The sequence below is a fragment of the Sciurus carolinensis genome, chromosome 11 (genome assembly GCF_902686445.1).
Source record: "Sciurus carolinensis chromosome 11, mSciCar1.2, whole genome shotgun sequence".
NCBI lineage: Eukaryota > Metazoa > Chordata > Mammalia > Rodentia > Sciuridae > Sciurus > Sciurus carolinensis.
The window spans coordinates 6,981,603-6,997,845 of record NC_062223.1 but is presented as its reverse complement, the minus strand read 5'-3'; the positions used below and the strand labels follow the sequence as shown (position 1 = coordinate 6,997,845).

General features: G+C 61.4%; 1 protein-coding gene across 1 annotated transcript in view; it reads left to right on the top strand.

Annotated features, from left to right (window-relative positions):
- The first annotated feature begins 8,927 nt into the window (after positions 1 to 8,927).
- The window catches only part of Ano1 (anoctamin 1), a 128,384-nt gene continuing 121,068 nt past the window's right edge, over positions 8,928 to 16,243 (top strand). The window contains 1 exon segment of the mRNA XM_047516857.1: positions 8,928 to 9,399. Coding sequence (XP_047372813.1) covers positions 9,342 to 9,399 — 58 coding nt within the window. The 5' untranslated portion in view covers positions 8,928 to 9,341.

The window sequence follows — 16,243 nt, the reverse complement described above, 5'->3', positions numbered from 1 at the left end:
GCTCAGCACAGTCATCCACCCCATGGCCCAGAAAGGCTGCTTGTGCTCAAGTCATTAAATCTGCATTCCAGTCAGGAAAGTAAGTGGGCAAAGAGGGGCCTGTTCCTTCCTGGAATCAAGTGCTGGGGATGAAGCCACGGCCCAGCGCGCTGGGCAAGTGCTCCGCCTCTGAGCTGTGGCCCCTCCCTTGTCCACATGCTATCCCTCCTTCCCAGTGTCCTGAGCTTAGTCCTGGCCACACCAGCTGCAAGGGAGGCCGGGACAAGCGGTCTTCATCCTGGCCAGTTACTAGGGGATCTCGTGGTAAGAAAAAGGTGAAGAATAACCCCGGGAGCGTCTGCCTCTGGCCCAGGCTCAGGACAGAGCTCCTTGTCCTGTGCTGCTGGCTCTGCCTCCTCCTCCGAGTCTCACTTTCCTGTGTGTGCAAGGGGGGCTGCCCAGGGTCTCTGGGCCCTTCCAGTGAGAGTCCCTGGGGTCTCGGGGTCTTCCAGCTTGGGCACTGCAGGGCGGGGTCCCAGGGGCCTGGAGCGGGGCCTGCACTGCCCGGGAGCTTGGTGTCCAGCAGTCCCTGAACCGTGTGAAGGCTGCTGGCCGTTTCCCTCTCTTCTTAAAAGCACCTTCCCGTCTCCTTCCCCGTCCTCCTCCGCCTCCGCCTCCTCCTCCTCCTCCTCCTCCTCCTCCTCCTTCCTCAGGTGCCTTCCTTCCTCCCTGGCCGCCTCCTCGTCTTGCTTCCTGGGACACGGCTTTGGCCTGCAGGAGGAACCCTGCAGCTCGCCACCCAGACCCGGGGAGGTTCTGGCTGATGCGGAGGTCGCCTCGCCACCTCTGGGGAGGCCAGCCTCCCCACGTGCATGTGACTGGCTCCCCTCCTGAAGGAGCCCACGTCCTGGAGGGAAGAGCCTTGGAGGCGGCAGAGAAGAGGCTGGAGTGCCCGGCCCAGGGCTGTGTTTGGAGAGCAGGTCACCCCCCACCCCCGTGGTGTCACTGGCTCACACCTGCCGCGTGCTGTTCCCTTTGGAAGCCATCGAGTGCAGACTCCTACGTGTGCGTCATCTCACTGGGGCACTAAGCAATTCACGGTCCACTGGGTGTCTCTCTGGGTGTCGTATTTTGAGAAGGCATTTTCTTGAACACGCCTTGTACCAACATTCACCCACTCGTGCCCAAGATGTGAATCATCAGCCCAGGAGGATCCATGTCCTTGGCCTCAGGGGCCCTCCACCAGGTCACCCTGCAGAATCAGTAAGAGCCAGCTGCCCTCAGGGCCTTTGCACGGCTGCTCTGTGGTGATCTTCCCCGACATGGGCCAGACCGCCTGTCCACTCCACTCAGACCTCCCCTGGAGCTGCCTGTCCCTGGGGACACCCTCCTGACATGTCCACAGCATCTTACCGTTCTCTGTCCTCTGCTTCAGTTTTCTTCAAAACCTCCTTATTATCCAGGACTATATTATTTGTTTATTCTCTTTCCCCCATAAAAATACAACTTACAGCCAGGCGGGGTGGTGCACACCTGTAATCCCAGCCACTCAAGAGGCTGAGGCAGGAGGATTGCAGGTTTGAGGCCAGCCTCTGCAACTTATTGAGAACCTGCCTCAAAATAAAAAATAAAAAGTGCTGGGGACGTGGCCAGTGGCAAAGCACCCTGGTTCCACTGCCCACAGTGCAACAAACAGACTGGGTTTCGTAGCCATGATTTATTGGTGGTGCTGGGGATGGAGCCCAGGGCCCCACCACGGAGCCGCCCCCCACAGCAGGCACGTTGTAAAGGACACTTGGGCCTCACAGCTGGACCCCTGCAGGCCCATCAAGGGCCTAGCCAGGTTTTTATTCCACTTTTCTCAATATTGTCCACTGCCCCCATGGACTCTGCCACAGACCAGAGGCCGGGGTGGCGAGTGCGGGTGGCCCTGCCCCCCGGTGGCAGATGGCACGTCACCTCCAACGACAGCCACAGCTTCCTCCGGTCTGAGGGGCTTAAATTCCTTCTTGAAAGGGGACAGTTTGGATGTTCTAGGGGGACAAGGCGCCGGGGAACGGCAGGAGGCAGGGGTTGAAAGTGACGCTGGACACCTGCTGGAGACAGGTAGGCGGCCCACTGGCCTCGGCCACCCACTGTCCACGACAGCCCCTGGGGCACTGGAATGGACTCTCGCTTTCCAGATAGGGAAACTGAGGCACAGAGAGGAAGGGCTCCTGCCAGCCGTGGCCAGCAGATGGGGGCGGGTGGGCAGACCAGCCAGCAGGACCACGTGGCTCGGCTGGCACAGGACCTGGGACAGGGAGCCCCTCGCCCGCTTGGGGCCCCGCCCGAGTTGACCCCAGCCCCACCAGCCTCCCGTCCCCGGGAGACGCGCCCGTCTGCAGTGCACAGAGAGCAGGAAGCGCCACCACCCGCGCTCAGGAGGGAGGTGGGAGCCAGCCCTGCCTTCTGCCCACCTGCCAGGCTCCGGCTGCGAGTGGACGCGCCTGCTCTCCACCCGAGGACCCGCGGGAAGGCGCTGGAGGACGGGGGACATGGGAGAGGGTGCAGGTCCTGCCGGGCGCTGAGCGTCCCAGCCTCTGACCAGCGCCCACTGCCCCACGGCTGCTCACGGAGGCACTGGATGGGCCCAGCCCGGGCACATGCCGTGACCGCTGGCCAGGGCTTCCCTCCCCACTCCCATGCAGTGGGCTCTGCACCCCCATCGTGACTGCAGGGAAGATCCCAAGAGGTGAGGATGTGGGTGCTGGACGGACCTACCCTACGTGAGCCCCCAGAGGGTTCTTAGGAGAGCTGCCCAGGGTCCACCAGGACCACAGTCTCTTTGAAGCGGGGCTGGGGCCCGGGTGCGGTTCTGTGGAATTGAGGCCCCCGACCGAGGCGGAGCCAGCCCACAGGCCCCAGGGTGGTCTGTGCTCCTCTGGCCGAGACCGGGGCTGGCAGGGCCCAAGGGACCTGCACAGCTTCTTTCCACCAGCAGCCGGGGGCTCTGGCTGGGGCAGAACACAGCCCATGAGCTGGACGTGGCCACCTGCCAGACGGGGGACGTGCATGTTTCAGCATTTGCTCCTGGATCTTGTTGACCAGCGGGCATGGCAGGGGACCCGTGTGCAGCTGGCGCTACTCCGTTTTGGCTTAGCGTGTTGCGTCCAGCGGGGGACAAAGCGCTCACCCCTTCCCTCAGCAGAGCCTCTGCTGGCGCCCTGCTCTGCTCTCTGCCCAGCCAGGGACTATGTCCGCAGGTCCCCCTGCCCGCTGGCTGGGACACGCTGTTGACGTCCCTTCACGGGGCCACGTCTCAGCGAGAAGTCAAGCCCTGTCCTGGATCTGCACCGACTGCGGGGCCCTGGGCCCTGTGTGACTCCAGGGTGGCCTGAGTCCACAGGACGGGGGCCACATGAGGAGGGGTGGTCAGGACACGCGCAGGCCGCGAGAGGCCGCGGGCGGGAGCCACCGTCTGAAGCGGTGTTGATCGCACACGGGACGGGTCAGGGGAGCCCCCGGGGCAGCCTGATGCGTATTTTCTTTCCCTGGGAATCCCATGGCCCAAAGTCACGCAGGGCCAGCGACAAACTGCTACCTCCTACCAAAGAACCTGAGTGGCCTTGCGTTTGGCCCGGTCCTGAGCAGGGGCTGGGGCCTAGGCCTCCTCGAGGTCTGGTGGGAATGGCGGTTCCTCTTGGCACAGCTCCTCAGAAAGGCCCGGGTCTGAGAGGCAGGTTCGCCGGCTGATGGCGGCCGCCTTCTTGGCTGTCGTTTTCCAGCGACTGGACGTGAAGGGTCTGGCCCTGCCGGGCGTCACCCCGCGGGCTCCCGAGGGTGCAGTCTGAGGGCCGTCCTGGGCCAGGGCACGCCTGCGGCCGGCCGGGCAGGAAGCCTCCCGTGAGCTCCCTTAGAGGAGCGGCTCCTCCAGCGTCCAGACGTCCGTGTGGAGTGGAGAGCACCCCGGTAGCCGCCCCGAGCCTCGGCGTCCGTGTGTCGGCTCCCGAGAGCACGGCCGTGTTTCCCTGGGGGCGTGTGGGCGTTGGTAAATATTTGCCCCACTAATTAGAACCTGCTTGATTCCAAACACTCGGGCAGGACGGGCTGCCCCCCAGGGCACTCAGGCCGCTGGACGTCAGCTGTACCTGGAACATTCCAGGCCGGCGGTCCCCCGGGCCTTTCACCTGCCTCATCCCCGCAAACAAGCCAACCTTTGAGGAGATGCCAAGGTGCCCAGGGCGCAGGCCTGAGAGGGTCGCCCCCATTGTTTCCGTGACCTCGCTATTCCTGGTAACGACGCGTCACAGCCAGAATGGGCTGGGGGTGTCCAGCGTGCTCAATCCAATTCCAGAGAGGTCAACGGAAGGTCGTATGGAGCTGCAGCGAGGCCCAGGGTGGACTAGGGCCACTGGGCCTGGGCTGAACCGGGTCCTGTGCTCGCAGGCCTGTGGGCGTGGGCGGCCCACCTGGCTCCTGCAGGCCAGACCCAGTGGGAAATGGAAACGGTGACTCGTGTGTCCTGTGGCTGAGGTCAGGCAGGGAGAGGTCAAGGCCAGCACTGAATTCTGGGTGCCTCTGAGCCTGGCCACCTCCCTGCATCTTGAAAGGCAAGTCTGGGCCCCCGTGAAAGGACCCGCGGAAGAGACACCTGTTCCTGCTCTTCCCCCGGGTGTCCTGGAAGAGGGACCCGCTACACGTGCCATGGGAACTCAGGCGCACGTCCAGGACAGTCGCTCTCACCTCCTGCTGGTCCTTGGAGGATGTGGAGGGACTGTCTCAGTGATGGCCGGCGCTGCCCGACCCTCTGCCCGGCCCACAGGGTCCGCTCCGGTGCAGGGCCTCCAGGCAGGACCGAGCGCTGTATCCACCTGTGCCTGTCTGAACTCACCTGCGGCCGGGCCCTGGGATCCAGCAATGGCACTGGGTTCTCCGAAAATAGTCTGACAAAGAACTAAAGAGCTGACACACGGCAGCAAGGGTGACCCTGCGGACACTGCGCAGGACAGATGCCGCTGGAGGCCACTGGCAGGAGGCCCCAGGCCATCAGAGCTGCAGGCACAGAAGGCAGCAAGCGGAACCGGGCGCTGGGAGGACTGGGGACTCGTGCCTAGAGGGGACCGAGTCCCAGGCTGGAGGTGGAGGCGGTGACGGCCCCGCGGCAGGGCAACGTGTCCAGCGGGAGCTGTGCACTGCGCGTGGTCTCGGGTGAACTTGGTGCCGTGTGCACTCTGCCGTTTGAAATGAATTTTGAAATAGTGAGTTGGATTAAAGAAAACCAGCAAGTAATCACGGCGGGGCGGGTCAGAGACGGCGCCCCCGCCGGGGAGCACCGGCCGCCGCCTCCCAGGGCTCTGTGGTTGTCACTTCAGGCCAGCGGCCCAGCCTGCGTGAGCCTCCGTGTCCTAATCTGCAAAGTGGGATCAAGGGTGCGCATGCTGCCTGGAGCCGTGCACAGGATCAGCACACCGACGTCCACGCGCTCGGCACGCAGCCCGGGATCCATCGGGGCTCCCCGTGCAGAGTTAAGGGAACAGACTTCCCCGAGGGGCAGCAGGTGGACACTGGCCCCCGGCCCACGGCCCCACAGAGGCCCTCAGCACCCAGCGTGTGGGGGCCACCGCTCAGCACACCCAGTGCCAGCGCCCCAGGACCAGCAGTGAGCAGTTGCCAGGAGCCTGGGCGAGGGGACCCCCGGCCTGCTGCCGCCCAGCCCTCCTCCTGCTCTGCCTGCCTCACCCACCACTGAGCTCTCCACCCAGCTTCTGCAGGGCCCTCAGCCACCAGGGAGCGTCGGCCCTGCAGGCGCCTGGGCAGGATCTCTCCATTCTTTTAAAAAGACCCCTGGGAAACACCTCCAAAGTCCACCAATGAAGAAGCGCATGCCATGGAATATTACTTAGCCACAAAAAAGAGGTGAAGTTCAGATCCATGTGGACGAACCTCGAAACACCGTGAAGGAGGCTGGACAGGAAAGTCCCCGAAGCGCAGCAGATCAGCCCAGAAACCGGAGCAGGCGGAGGCGGCAGGGCAGGAGGTGGGGAGTGACGGCTTACGGAGTACCGGCTTTTCTTCCAGGTGGAAGAGGGAGCCGGTTGCTGTGAAGGTGCCAATGCTGGTGAGTCGTACACTTTAAAACGGCAAACTTGACGTTCCATGACTCTTCTCATTAAAACATTTCAGAATAAAAGCCTCAGCCCTGCTCAGTCCCGCCACTCAAGCCCCTCCTCTCCTACCTGCCTCGAAGCTCTGCTTCCAGGTGCTCCAGGACCCACCTGCCCGCCTCTGCACCTTCAGCCTCTGCCTGGCCCACGGCTCCCGCCGCCCAGGTCAGGGGCTGCTGCCAGCTGCAATCTGCGCTAGGTGGAGGGGCTCCGTTTGCATTCCAGGTTATGACCCAGCCGGCGAGACGCCAATGACGGTGACCTCGGTCCTCAGAAAACGCCAGTTCTGGGCTGGGGGTGGGATCACCCCTCTCCACAGAACTCCGTCAGATGGTTATTGCCAGGCCCGTTCCACAGATGCAGAAACTGAGGCATGGAGAAGGACACTGCCCTTCTCGGGGCAGCTGCCAAGGCTCTGGGCTTATTTCCTGCAGACCCAGGTCAGCCCTGGAAGGCTGGGTCTCCACACTGCCCACCTCTGCCCCTCGTGTCCCCCACAACCTGAGGGAAGAGCCCTACCCACAGCAGGTGCTCAGAGAGCCCAGTAGAGGTGGAGAGTCCACCATGAGCTCAGAGTCCTGCACGCCCCGATGTCCGATAAGGCCCAGGCTGCAGGGCGGCCGAGCCTGTGGGAGCCGGGCCAGGGCCTCACCCTGCAAATCCTATTTTAACCCTGGACCAAGCCCAGGGGTGGGCACCAGCCCGGCCTCATGGAAGCTGCCTTCTCTCCCCGCGACCTCACCGCCTCGCCAGGAGGAAAGCAGTCTCCATGATCACAGGCGTTGTGCGGCGTGCTTGCTGCACTCTAACGATGGCCGGGCGTTGTACTGGCAGGTGCGCCTCCCGCAGTCTGCTTGCCCGCTCTGCCATTGACATAAGTATCTCCCTGGCATGCGCGGGGTGCAGGCGCGACTCTGCAGCCTGGGGGCCTGGGAAGGTGAGAGGGGGCTCCGAAGTGTCTCTCCTCGGCCACCATCCCCTTCCAAGCTGCCTGGGCAGCCGGCCTTCCCCAGCCTGGCACCCTTCCCACGTGACCACACTGACCAAAATAGCAGCGAGACCCATCCTTTTTAAAAGGAGCTGGTTCAGGTATTCACTAAAATATCATTTCCAGCGTCTGGGGCCGCGGCGGGCGTCTCCGCCAACGCTGGACGCAGCTGAAGGGTTTTATCCGAAAGCAACTTCACTGGAGCCAAGAAAATGAAGACGAAATGAATCAACGTCTATTAGTGGCCGTTGAACATATTTCTGCTAATAATAACGTATTAAATAATGTGCGATTTAAGGCTGGCTAATATCCGACAGGCCACCCTACCCAAAAAGGTAAACAATGAAGTTAAAAATAGCCCCTGTATGTATTTACATTTTTTTCCCCCTGAGCCTTTTTGGTTTATAGTTCATCATTCCAGGGGTAAGAATTCTAAAATTTTCTCTGTGTATTTACACAACGGAGCTATTGCTATGTATCACATTAGCTATCAGACCCTTCCAAGAAAAATGAGCTTTTATCTTGGTTAGATGGAAAAGTTCTGGGACGTGAAGGCGGTTCCCGGGAGGGACCACCATGGCACCCGATCCCGTCTGGCCTCCCTCGCCCTCCTGGGCAGAGGTCGGGGTTCCCAGTAAGCACCTTGGGCTTTTTGGGTGAGCTCACCGCGCCGGGAAGGATTCCGGCCAGATGCCTTGGCTCCTGATTCTTGTTCGTTTCTTACAAGGGGACAGCAGGTCGCTCTCTCCCTGTCCCTGAGCCCCTCTTCCAGGACAGTACTTGGGTGGAGGCTGGAGGGAGTACCCACAGGGGACCTCGTTCATGGTCCCACTAGAGTGTTCAGGGCCCCGCAGTGCACCTGGTTCCCATCCCACCAGGCTTTGTGAGGGCCAAGGAGGCTCGTCCTCCAAGCATGTGTCCCCTCCCTTAGGATGTGACGCGTCCCCCAGGGTTGCTGGGTCTGTCTCCGCCAGGGTCCAGGCAAGCACGCAGTGTGGGGTGTAAACTTGGCAGGTGATCAAGGGTCCTGGCACCGGCTCAGCTCCCCCCATCCCTCCCCCACGGGGGGCTGGGTGCAGAAATTATAGGACAATCTTTCAAAACATCAGGCTGGCAGCCCCTGCCCGCCTTGCCCCTCCTGTGGTCAGGGAGCAGCTTGACGTTTGTTTAAGGTTGTTCTGCTTCAGAATTTATGGTATTTATTTGGAGATGTCACAAGTGTGAGGTTTGCAGACACACGAGGAGCCTGGGCCTTTCTGCACACTCCCTGGCCCCACAGCCTCCTCTCCTGCAGAATGGTCTCCTTGGCTGCCTGCCCTGAGCTGGGCTGCAGCTGATGTGGCCCAGGGTGGGGACAGTAGGAAGGACACAGGCTGTAGGTCCGAAGACCCAGCCAAGTTCTCTCAGCCTCTGTTAACTGGAACCTTCAAATTCAGTCTTTTCCTCCTCCTTTGGGCAGTTCTCAGTTATCCAGATGCTAGGTTTAGTGTGGTCAGCAGGCTGGGTGGGGGAGTATGCGCTAAATATTCCTGGGTTCAAGTTCAGGCCTCCACTGACCTTTGACCTCCAAATCTCTCCCATCTCTGGGCTTCAACCTCCTCATCTGACAAAACTGGAGAAGTGAGCTGTTAGGGTGCTGCCCCCGGGGGAGGGGACCACGGCACGGCCCCGGCCCCTGCCCCTCCGCCCGTGCTCTCCGGGCTGCGGGGCTGCCGGCTTAGTACCCTCCCCTGGGGCCCTGGGTGGGGGCAGCCCCGCACCACCCAGGGCCCCACCGCCTGCCGGGACAGATAAGACAGGTCCCAGGAACCAGGGGAGACTCGCCCCGCGCAGCGGGAGGCCGGGGGCGGGCCGGGACCCGCCAGCGAGCGCAGCGGCGGCTTGTCTCCAGCGTCCCGCGCGGCTCTCAGGCGTCCGGGTGGCCGCAGGGGAGTCGCGCTACGCGCGGGGCGGGGCGAGGGCGGCGCCGGCAGGTAACCCCCGGGGGCGGGGAGACCGCGCGGGACCCCCAGACCAAAAAGCCCAGGGGGAGGAGCAGTGCGGCCGTGCGCAAGGGCGCCGAGCTCGCTCCGCGCGGCGTAGCGTCCCGCCTCGGGGGAGGAAAGGGGGCTCCGACCCCCGCCCTCAGAGCCGACGCAGAGCTTCGGAGGAGACTTCGTCGTCCCCGTCCTGGGTCCCGTGCATCCAGAGCGCCCAGAGCGCCCCGGAGCAGGGCAGCGAACCGCGCCATGCTGGAGGGCGACATCGGTCTCGAGGGGCTGTCCCCCAAGAAAGCCCCTGAAGCCCGTGAGTATCCAGGGTCGGCGGGTGGGTGGAAGGAACCCCGAACGCGGTAGCAGCAGCGTTCCGATGCTCCAGGACAGCGACTCCCCTAGGACTAAGGGGCGCAGAAGGGGCAGGGCTGGGACCCCCATCTGCGGTGGCACGGTGTGTCCCCGAGTGCTCCCCAGTGAAGACCAGAGAGAGAGGGCTCTGTGGGTCGCAGGTGACTGGGGCGCCGACCAGCACACGACGGCAGACGTGACGGGGCTGGGCTGGGCTGGGCTGGGGCTGGGGGCTGCGCGGAAGGCCCCTGTGCGCCCCAGCAGAAGCCGCATCTACCGGGCGGAGGGCTGTTCCGGATCCCAAGGGAGCGTCTCCACGCGGGCCGCGGCCAGCGCTCCGGCGGATGCGAGTTTTCGGATGTTTTTACAGGCGCTATTAATATACATAAAATTTCCGTGCTATTCTGGAGATTTATTTGCGATATAAAATAACTAGTACGACTTGAAGTCATAATGGAAACTGCAGAGGACCTTGCGGAGCCGCGGAGACGGATGGGGCTTGGACGGGAGGCGGGAGGGGGAGTCCCTACTTCCTCAGTCTCCCCTGCACATAAATCACGACCCTGGATATTTTTATACCAATAATTTTTAAATAAATGACCCAGGCAAGGTTTCCTGGATGATTTCCCCTTCCCAGTTTGGAGATTATTAAATAAACGGCGGAGCGAGATGGTGACAGGGGGCTGCAGCAGCGCTCGGTTTTGTTTAATGACACAGCTGAGCCTGCCCTACTGGTTTGGGATTCTGTGCCCTGCAATCAGAAAGCCACCGTGACCCGGAGTTGCTAACTATAGCAAGCCGGCCTGCGATCCTCTCCCTCCCCCAGTGTCTTTGGACTTCCATGGAGAAACTTATTCTGACGTGTACTTCTTAAAAAGTATGATATAGCTTCTTCGTGGAAGTGACATTGTACACTTGTCAAATTAAAGGCCCAGGAGAAAGAAAGAGAGATGCCCCCAGTCAGGGAGGCGACCAGACCTGAGGCTGCCCCTGGGGCTGGCACTTCCGGAGCAGCTTCCTGGGCTCGTGGGTAGAAACGTTAGATCCGCTCTGTGACCAGCTGGAAAAAGCAGCCCCAAACCCACCACTCAGGAACATCTGGCTAGGCTGAGGGCATGAAGTCAAGTGCCTGCATGGTAGGTGCCTAAATGTCCCCATCTCACAGACAGAGTAGCAGAGTCACACAGTGAACAGGGGCCGAGACCACGGCTGGAGCCCGGAATGCCTGGGTCTAACTCCGTGAGGCTCTTGGTTCTCCCCACCCCAGGCAGAAGCCCAGCCAGGCCGCCGAGCCGGCCCGGGGACTGTGCTGTGCACAGGAGAGTACTGTGGAGGCCCACCTCCGGTCTGCACAGGTGGTGCCTCGGGCGTGGGGAGGATCTGACCCATCAGCTCTGACTGTCATCGTGGGCAGATGACCACCACAGCCTCCCCTCCTGGGGAGCGGCCATCCGGGCTCCTTGCCTGCATCTTGGCTGTGTGGTGGAGAGGCCCCTGTCGCCGCCCCATGCTCTGGGTGTCCCCAGTGTCAGGGGGAAGACTGGACCTGGTGCCCAACCTCGGCTTCTGGGCTTGCCACAGGTGCGTCACAGGAAGCAGCCTGCACGGTGCCCGTGAGTCCTGGCAGGCCTGTCACGCCGCGGCGCTCTCGATGTGAGCAAGGCCCGGTCACAGGTGTCTGCAGGTACAGAGAAGCAAGGAAGCCACAGAATTGCAGGACAGGCAGGCCTGAGAGAGGAGTGGGCTGGCGAGATGGAGCTGTTGAGCGGGGCGGCGGGCAGCACCTGGGCAGCCTGCACCCCCTCTCTCCGAGAAGTGGGTCTGCGGTCCTCCGCCTGATGGCAGAGGAAACTGAGGCTCGTGGCTCTCACTCAGGGGCACACAGCCCATGAGTGGCCAAGGCAGACTGGACCCCCAGGCAAGCTGCTGGGCTACGTCCCCAGGGATGGAAGAGCTGTCCCTCCTGAAGCACACACACCCGCTCAGCAGTGACCGTGCTGCAGGTCCCACCTATTCTGTGTCCTTGGTGCTGGGCACCAGCCAGGGCAATCTTGGCAGTCACGAAATGCCCTGGAGCCTGTGGCTGACCGAGTGTCTAGTGGGCAGGTTGGCAGTGTGTCCCGCGTGGGAAAGGAGAGCAGAAAGGGGCGCGTCTTGCTGGGGGAGAGGGTGGCAGAGCCACTCGTCACCCGGTGGTGTGGGAAGGCTCACCTGGGGCAGAGGGAGGAGTGGGCCGGTCAGAGGGTGTGCACCACGGGGGCAAGCACCCAGAGTCGGGGGGCGGGCAGGGCGAGCCGCAGGGGGATCCGGGAGGCGCGGAGGCCGGAGCAGTGGGGGCAGAAGGCGCCCGGGGCAGCGGAGGGACGTGCGGGCTTGGTTCGGTGCCTCCTGGGTGAAGGACAGCAGCGGCCCTCGTGTGCTCTGGGAGTGACCTGCTGGGCCGAGGGCGGTGCAGGTCCGGCGCTGGCACCTGCTGGAGTGGAGCTCCGGGGACTCGCCCAGGCGGGGCGTCTGGGCCAGAGGAGTCGGACGGCTCTGGGGTCGCAGAAGAGCAGCGCGAGGAGGAAGGAACCGCGGGGAGCGGCATGGGTGGGGGCTACTTTTGGTTGTTTTTTTTTTAACTGTGGTAAAATCTATCACTCAACATTTGTGTCAATTTCAGTGCAGATTCCGTGGCATTAATGACACTCACAGCGTGCAGCCACCACCAGCCATTTCCAAACCTCTTCACTGCCCCAAATGGAAACCATTCTTGTAGGCGACTGTCCTGTCCCTCTCCCACCTCTGAGCCCTCGTCCACCTTCTTTTCTGGCCCTCGCTGGCCAGGTGCCTCGGGTATGGAGGACCGTGAACATGTGCTCTCTGTGCCTGGAACACCTCACTGAATGGTTCCAAGGTGCCTTCGGGGTGTCCTCTTCTTCTGCTCGGAGGCTGAGCAATAGTCCAGTGTGGGTAAAGGCCACATGCCTTTATCTCCTTGTCCTTTAACGGACACTTGGGACATTTCCACCATTGGACCATTTTGCTGCGATGGAGTTTGCACGTAAGTGGGTTGTAGACCCTTTCCAGTCCTTCCGGGTGTAACGCCTAGAGTGAAGTTGCTGAGCGTGGAACCACGGAGCTGAGCAAGGACTCGCGTCCGGATTCCCCCCCCCCCCCCCCCCCCCCCCCGTCAATGTCAATGTGTGTTGTTTAGCCTTACTTTTTTTTTTTTTTTTTTTTGCAACCATCCCAGTAGATGTGAGGGAGTTCGTCACTGCGGCTTCGATTGCATTTGCTGACGACCACAGGCTTATGTGCATCTCCTTGGGAGTGTCATCTGGCAGGGCCGTGCCTTCCCTGGGTGCTTGTCTTTCATCATCAGTCACAGGGTATCCGACGCAGCCTGACTACGGAGCCGGCTCAGCTGTGCCATTTGATGACATTTCTCCCACTTTGCAGGGGGCCTGCTCACATTCTTGATAATGTCCTTCGACATCCAATCTATCTACTTTCTCTTGCTTTTGGATATCAACCCCCCAAATCCATTGCCAAATCCAAGGTCACAGAAGACTTAGCCCTGCTTTTGCCTGGCAGTCTTGTGGGTGTAGTTCTTATATTCAGCCGTTGATCCGTTTTGAGTTGACTTGTACTTGTGGAGCGCGGTGGGGCCCAGCTTCATCTTTTGCCTGTGAATACCAGGGTGTCCTACGGTGCGTTGCTGAAGAGCCTGTTCTTCAGGGGTCTGCTTTTGAGCATGTCAGTAACAACAGAATTCACAAAGGCCGGCACTGGGACACACCCAGAGCCCCAGCCGCCACTCGGGGCAGGCGGCAGGTTGACTGCAGTGAGTTTGGGGTGCTCTCTGGACATACGCAGGGAGGTAGAGACGTGATGCTAACCTGAAGGCCAGAGGGAAGGAGGAGCTGCTGGACAGGAGCGTGCCCCTCCCTCTGCAGCAGATGTGGAAGCTGGGTGGGGCCTTGGGCTCCGGGACACCAGGCCACCTGGAGCTACGGGCAAGAACCAATTGTGGGCAGAACCCGAGTCTCCGTGGACACAGCCACGCGTGAATTTCTCTGCTGTACTTCGATGTGAATACTCTGCCTTCTACCTTTGCAGCTGGATACTAACTTAAACAGTGGCACCTTCCTGGTGTTGGGATACAATGTAGCCACCCTGCCATGAACTTGGGGTAAAGTGTAGCCATAGTCCTTGATCTCTTGGAGTTCATGGTCCATTTTGGTTTTCCTTGTGATTTACATGGCCAGGGTTTCTAATTCTGGGAACTAAGCTGTGTGTCAGGACCAGTCCACCCCCACCCGAGCTGCCGTGGGCAGTGGGACCAGCTCCGCCTCCTAGAGAGCAGGCAGCAGGTCAAGTCTCACCTCTGCCCCCCGATGCCCCTGGTCCTCTCGGGAAAGCCACGTCTCACTGGTTCTCTGGCCCTAGCACAGCGCCACGGCAGGGCTCACTGAAAGTCAGGCAGGTGGAGGGACGGATGGACGGGGTGGCTGACACTCTTGCCAACATGTTCTGTTCTTGTGCCACTGAGGCGCGAGCCTTTGCTTATGTCCCCTCACGTAACACTTGTGAGGCTGGTAATGTTGGGGGAGACATGGACAGTGAGGCCCACAGAGGGTGAGGAGCATGCTGAGATCACACAGCCCAGGTGCTCTGTGAATGTGCTGGCCAGGCAGAGGGGAAGCCCAGCGCCCAGATCCCACGCCAGCATTCCTGGCTCTAGGCCTGGGGCCCCTAACTCCGCTGCTACCTCCCCAGCTCTCTGCGGCGAAGGCCGTCCTCTGGTTGCCGGGCACTGCCAGGTGCGGGCCGGGCTCCTCAGCCCTCGCTGCGCCTGTCTCTGCCTCGCCTCGCTCCCCACCCGGTCTGGGCGTGGCCCTGTCTTCAGCACTGGGCTCACGTGCCTGGGCTCGCGCGCTGCGTAATGAAGCAACGAGAGCCTTCCCCCCGCTCGGAGCCACGCTCGACGGAGCCACCTGGCCACTAGGTAGACAGATTACTAGGCTCGGCATTTGGCCCCTGGAGGGACCCGTGTGCACCGTGGCCGCCCCGCCTGGTAATTCCCGCTGCCTTTTGTTGTTGCAGCCACTGGATGATTGCTCCCTTGAGCCTTTCATGGTGACTCGGCTGGGCTCAGCCCACGCACGGCCGACCCGCAAGGCCCGCGCAGGGCCTCTGGGGAAGCGGCCCACTTCCAGCTGCCCCCGGCTGCCCAGGGTGTGGTGTGCACACACTGTCATCACCCAAGACTTAATGCCTTCCCTTTGCCGCCTGGAACCCGTTCTGCCCACACGGGCCTGCGGCGCTCTTCTAGGGCGGCACTCCGTGCAGGGGTCGCTGGAAATGGAGCCGGTGATGTCGGCCGCCAGGTGTAATTGGCAACATTCTATCACATCCTGTTTCCTGCAGCCAGAGGAGGGGCAGGTGGGGACGTGGAGGGGGCTGGGTGCTTGTGCGGCTGGTGGCAGTTTTGTCAAGGGGCTTCTGTGCCAGAGTTTGGCCCCCAAACAGCATCAGCTGCCTGACCTGACTTCTGCCCCCAGACCCGTCCACGTCCGGTCCCTCTCGGAACTCAGGCCCGGGGTGGTTCCCTGATGGACGCCCCCACGTTCAGCTCAGCACCTGGCACGGCCGGTGACCCTTTCCATGTGCTCTGCTCTGCCCGCTGCGCTCCCCAGCCCCCCTGCTCCCGGGCTCGCTCACAGCCCCCCATGGTGGGCAGAGGGCCTCCTGGCACGCACAGGCAGCTGTCCCTGCCTCCCAGGGTCCCCACGGGCCCTGCTCCTGCCCTGTTTGGGCCCACTGACCTTGCTCAGCCCTGGTCCCCCTTCCTAGGGCCCCAGGTCTTGGCACAGGCAGACCCCAGGCTGGAGCTCTGCCCTCTCTGTCCCCCGCGCAGGCCCTCCTGCACTTGACAAAATTCCAGACGGCAGGAAGGAGCTCGACTTTGCCGTTTGAGTTTGTGCACCTGCTTGTCCCCAAACTCCTCGCAACCAGACCCAGGCAGAGCAGGAGCTAACGGCGTCCTGCCGGGGCCCAGGAACCCTTTCCCAGGGCTCTGGGTCTCAGGAGAACTAAGCTGCCATGCTCTTCACTTCTGTGCGGGTAAAGATGCGTTTTTACATCAAAGGTATTTCATTCGGAGGAGTGTCCATGAGTGAAGGCTGGCACCACGTGCCTGTTTCTCCCCGTGAGAGACGATCAGCTGGCAGGTGGTGGGTGAATAGATGGGTGGGTGGATGGATGGGTGGGTGGTTGAGTAGATGGATAGATGGATAGACGGATGGGTGGGTGGGTGGGTGGATGGACAGATGGGTGGATGGATGGATGGACAGGTGAGTATATGGATGGATGGATGGATGGATAGATGGATGGTTGGGAGGATGGGACAGTGGGTGAATGAATGGATGGATGAATAGAGGGATGGGTGGGTATATGGATGGATAAATGGATGGATAGATGGATGAATGGATGAATAGACGGATGATTGGGTGGATGGATCAGTGGGTGGGTGGATGGATGGATGGATGGGTGGGTATATGGATGGATAAATGGATGGATGGATGGATGGATGGATGAATAGAGGGATGGGTGGGTGGGTGGGTGGGTGGATGGACAGATGGGTGGATGGATGGATGGACAGGTGAGTATATGGATGGATGGATGGATGGATAGATGGATGGTTGGGAGGATGGGACAGTGGGTGAATGAATGGATGGATGAATAGAGGGATGGGTGGGTATATGGATGGATAAATGGATGGATAGATGGATGAATGGATGAATAGACGGATGATTGGGTGG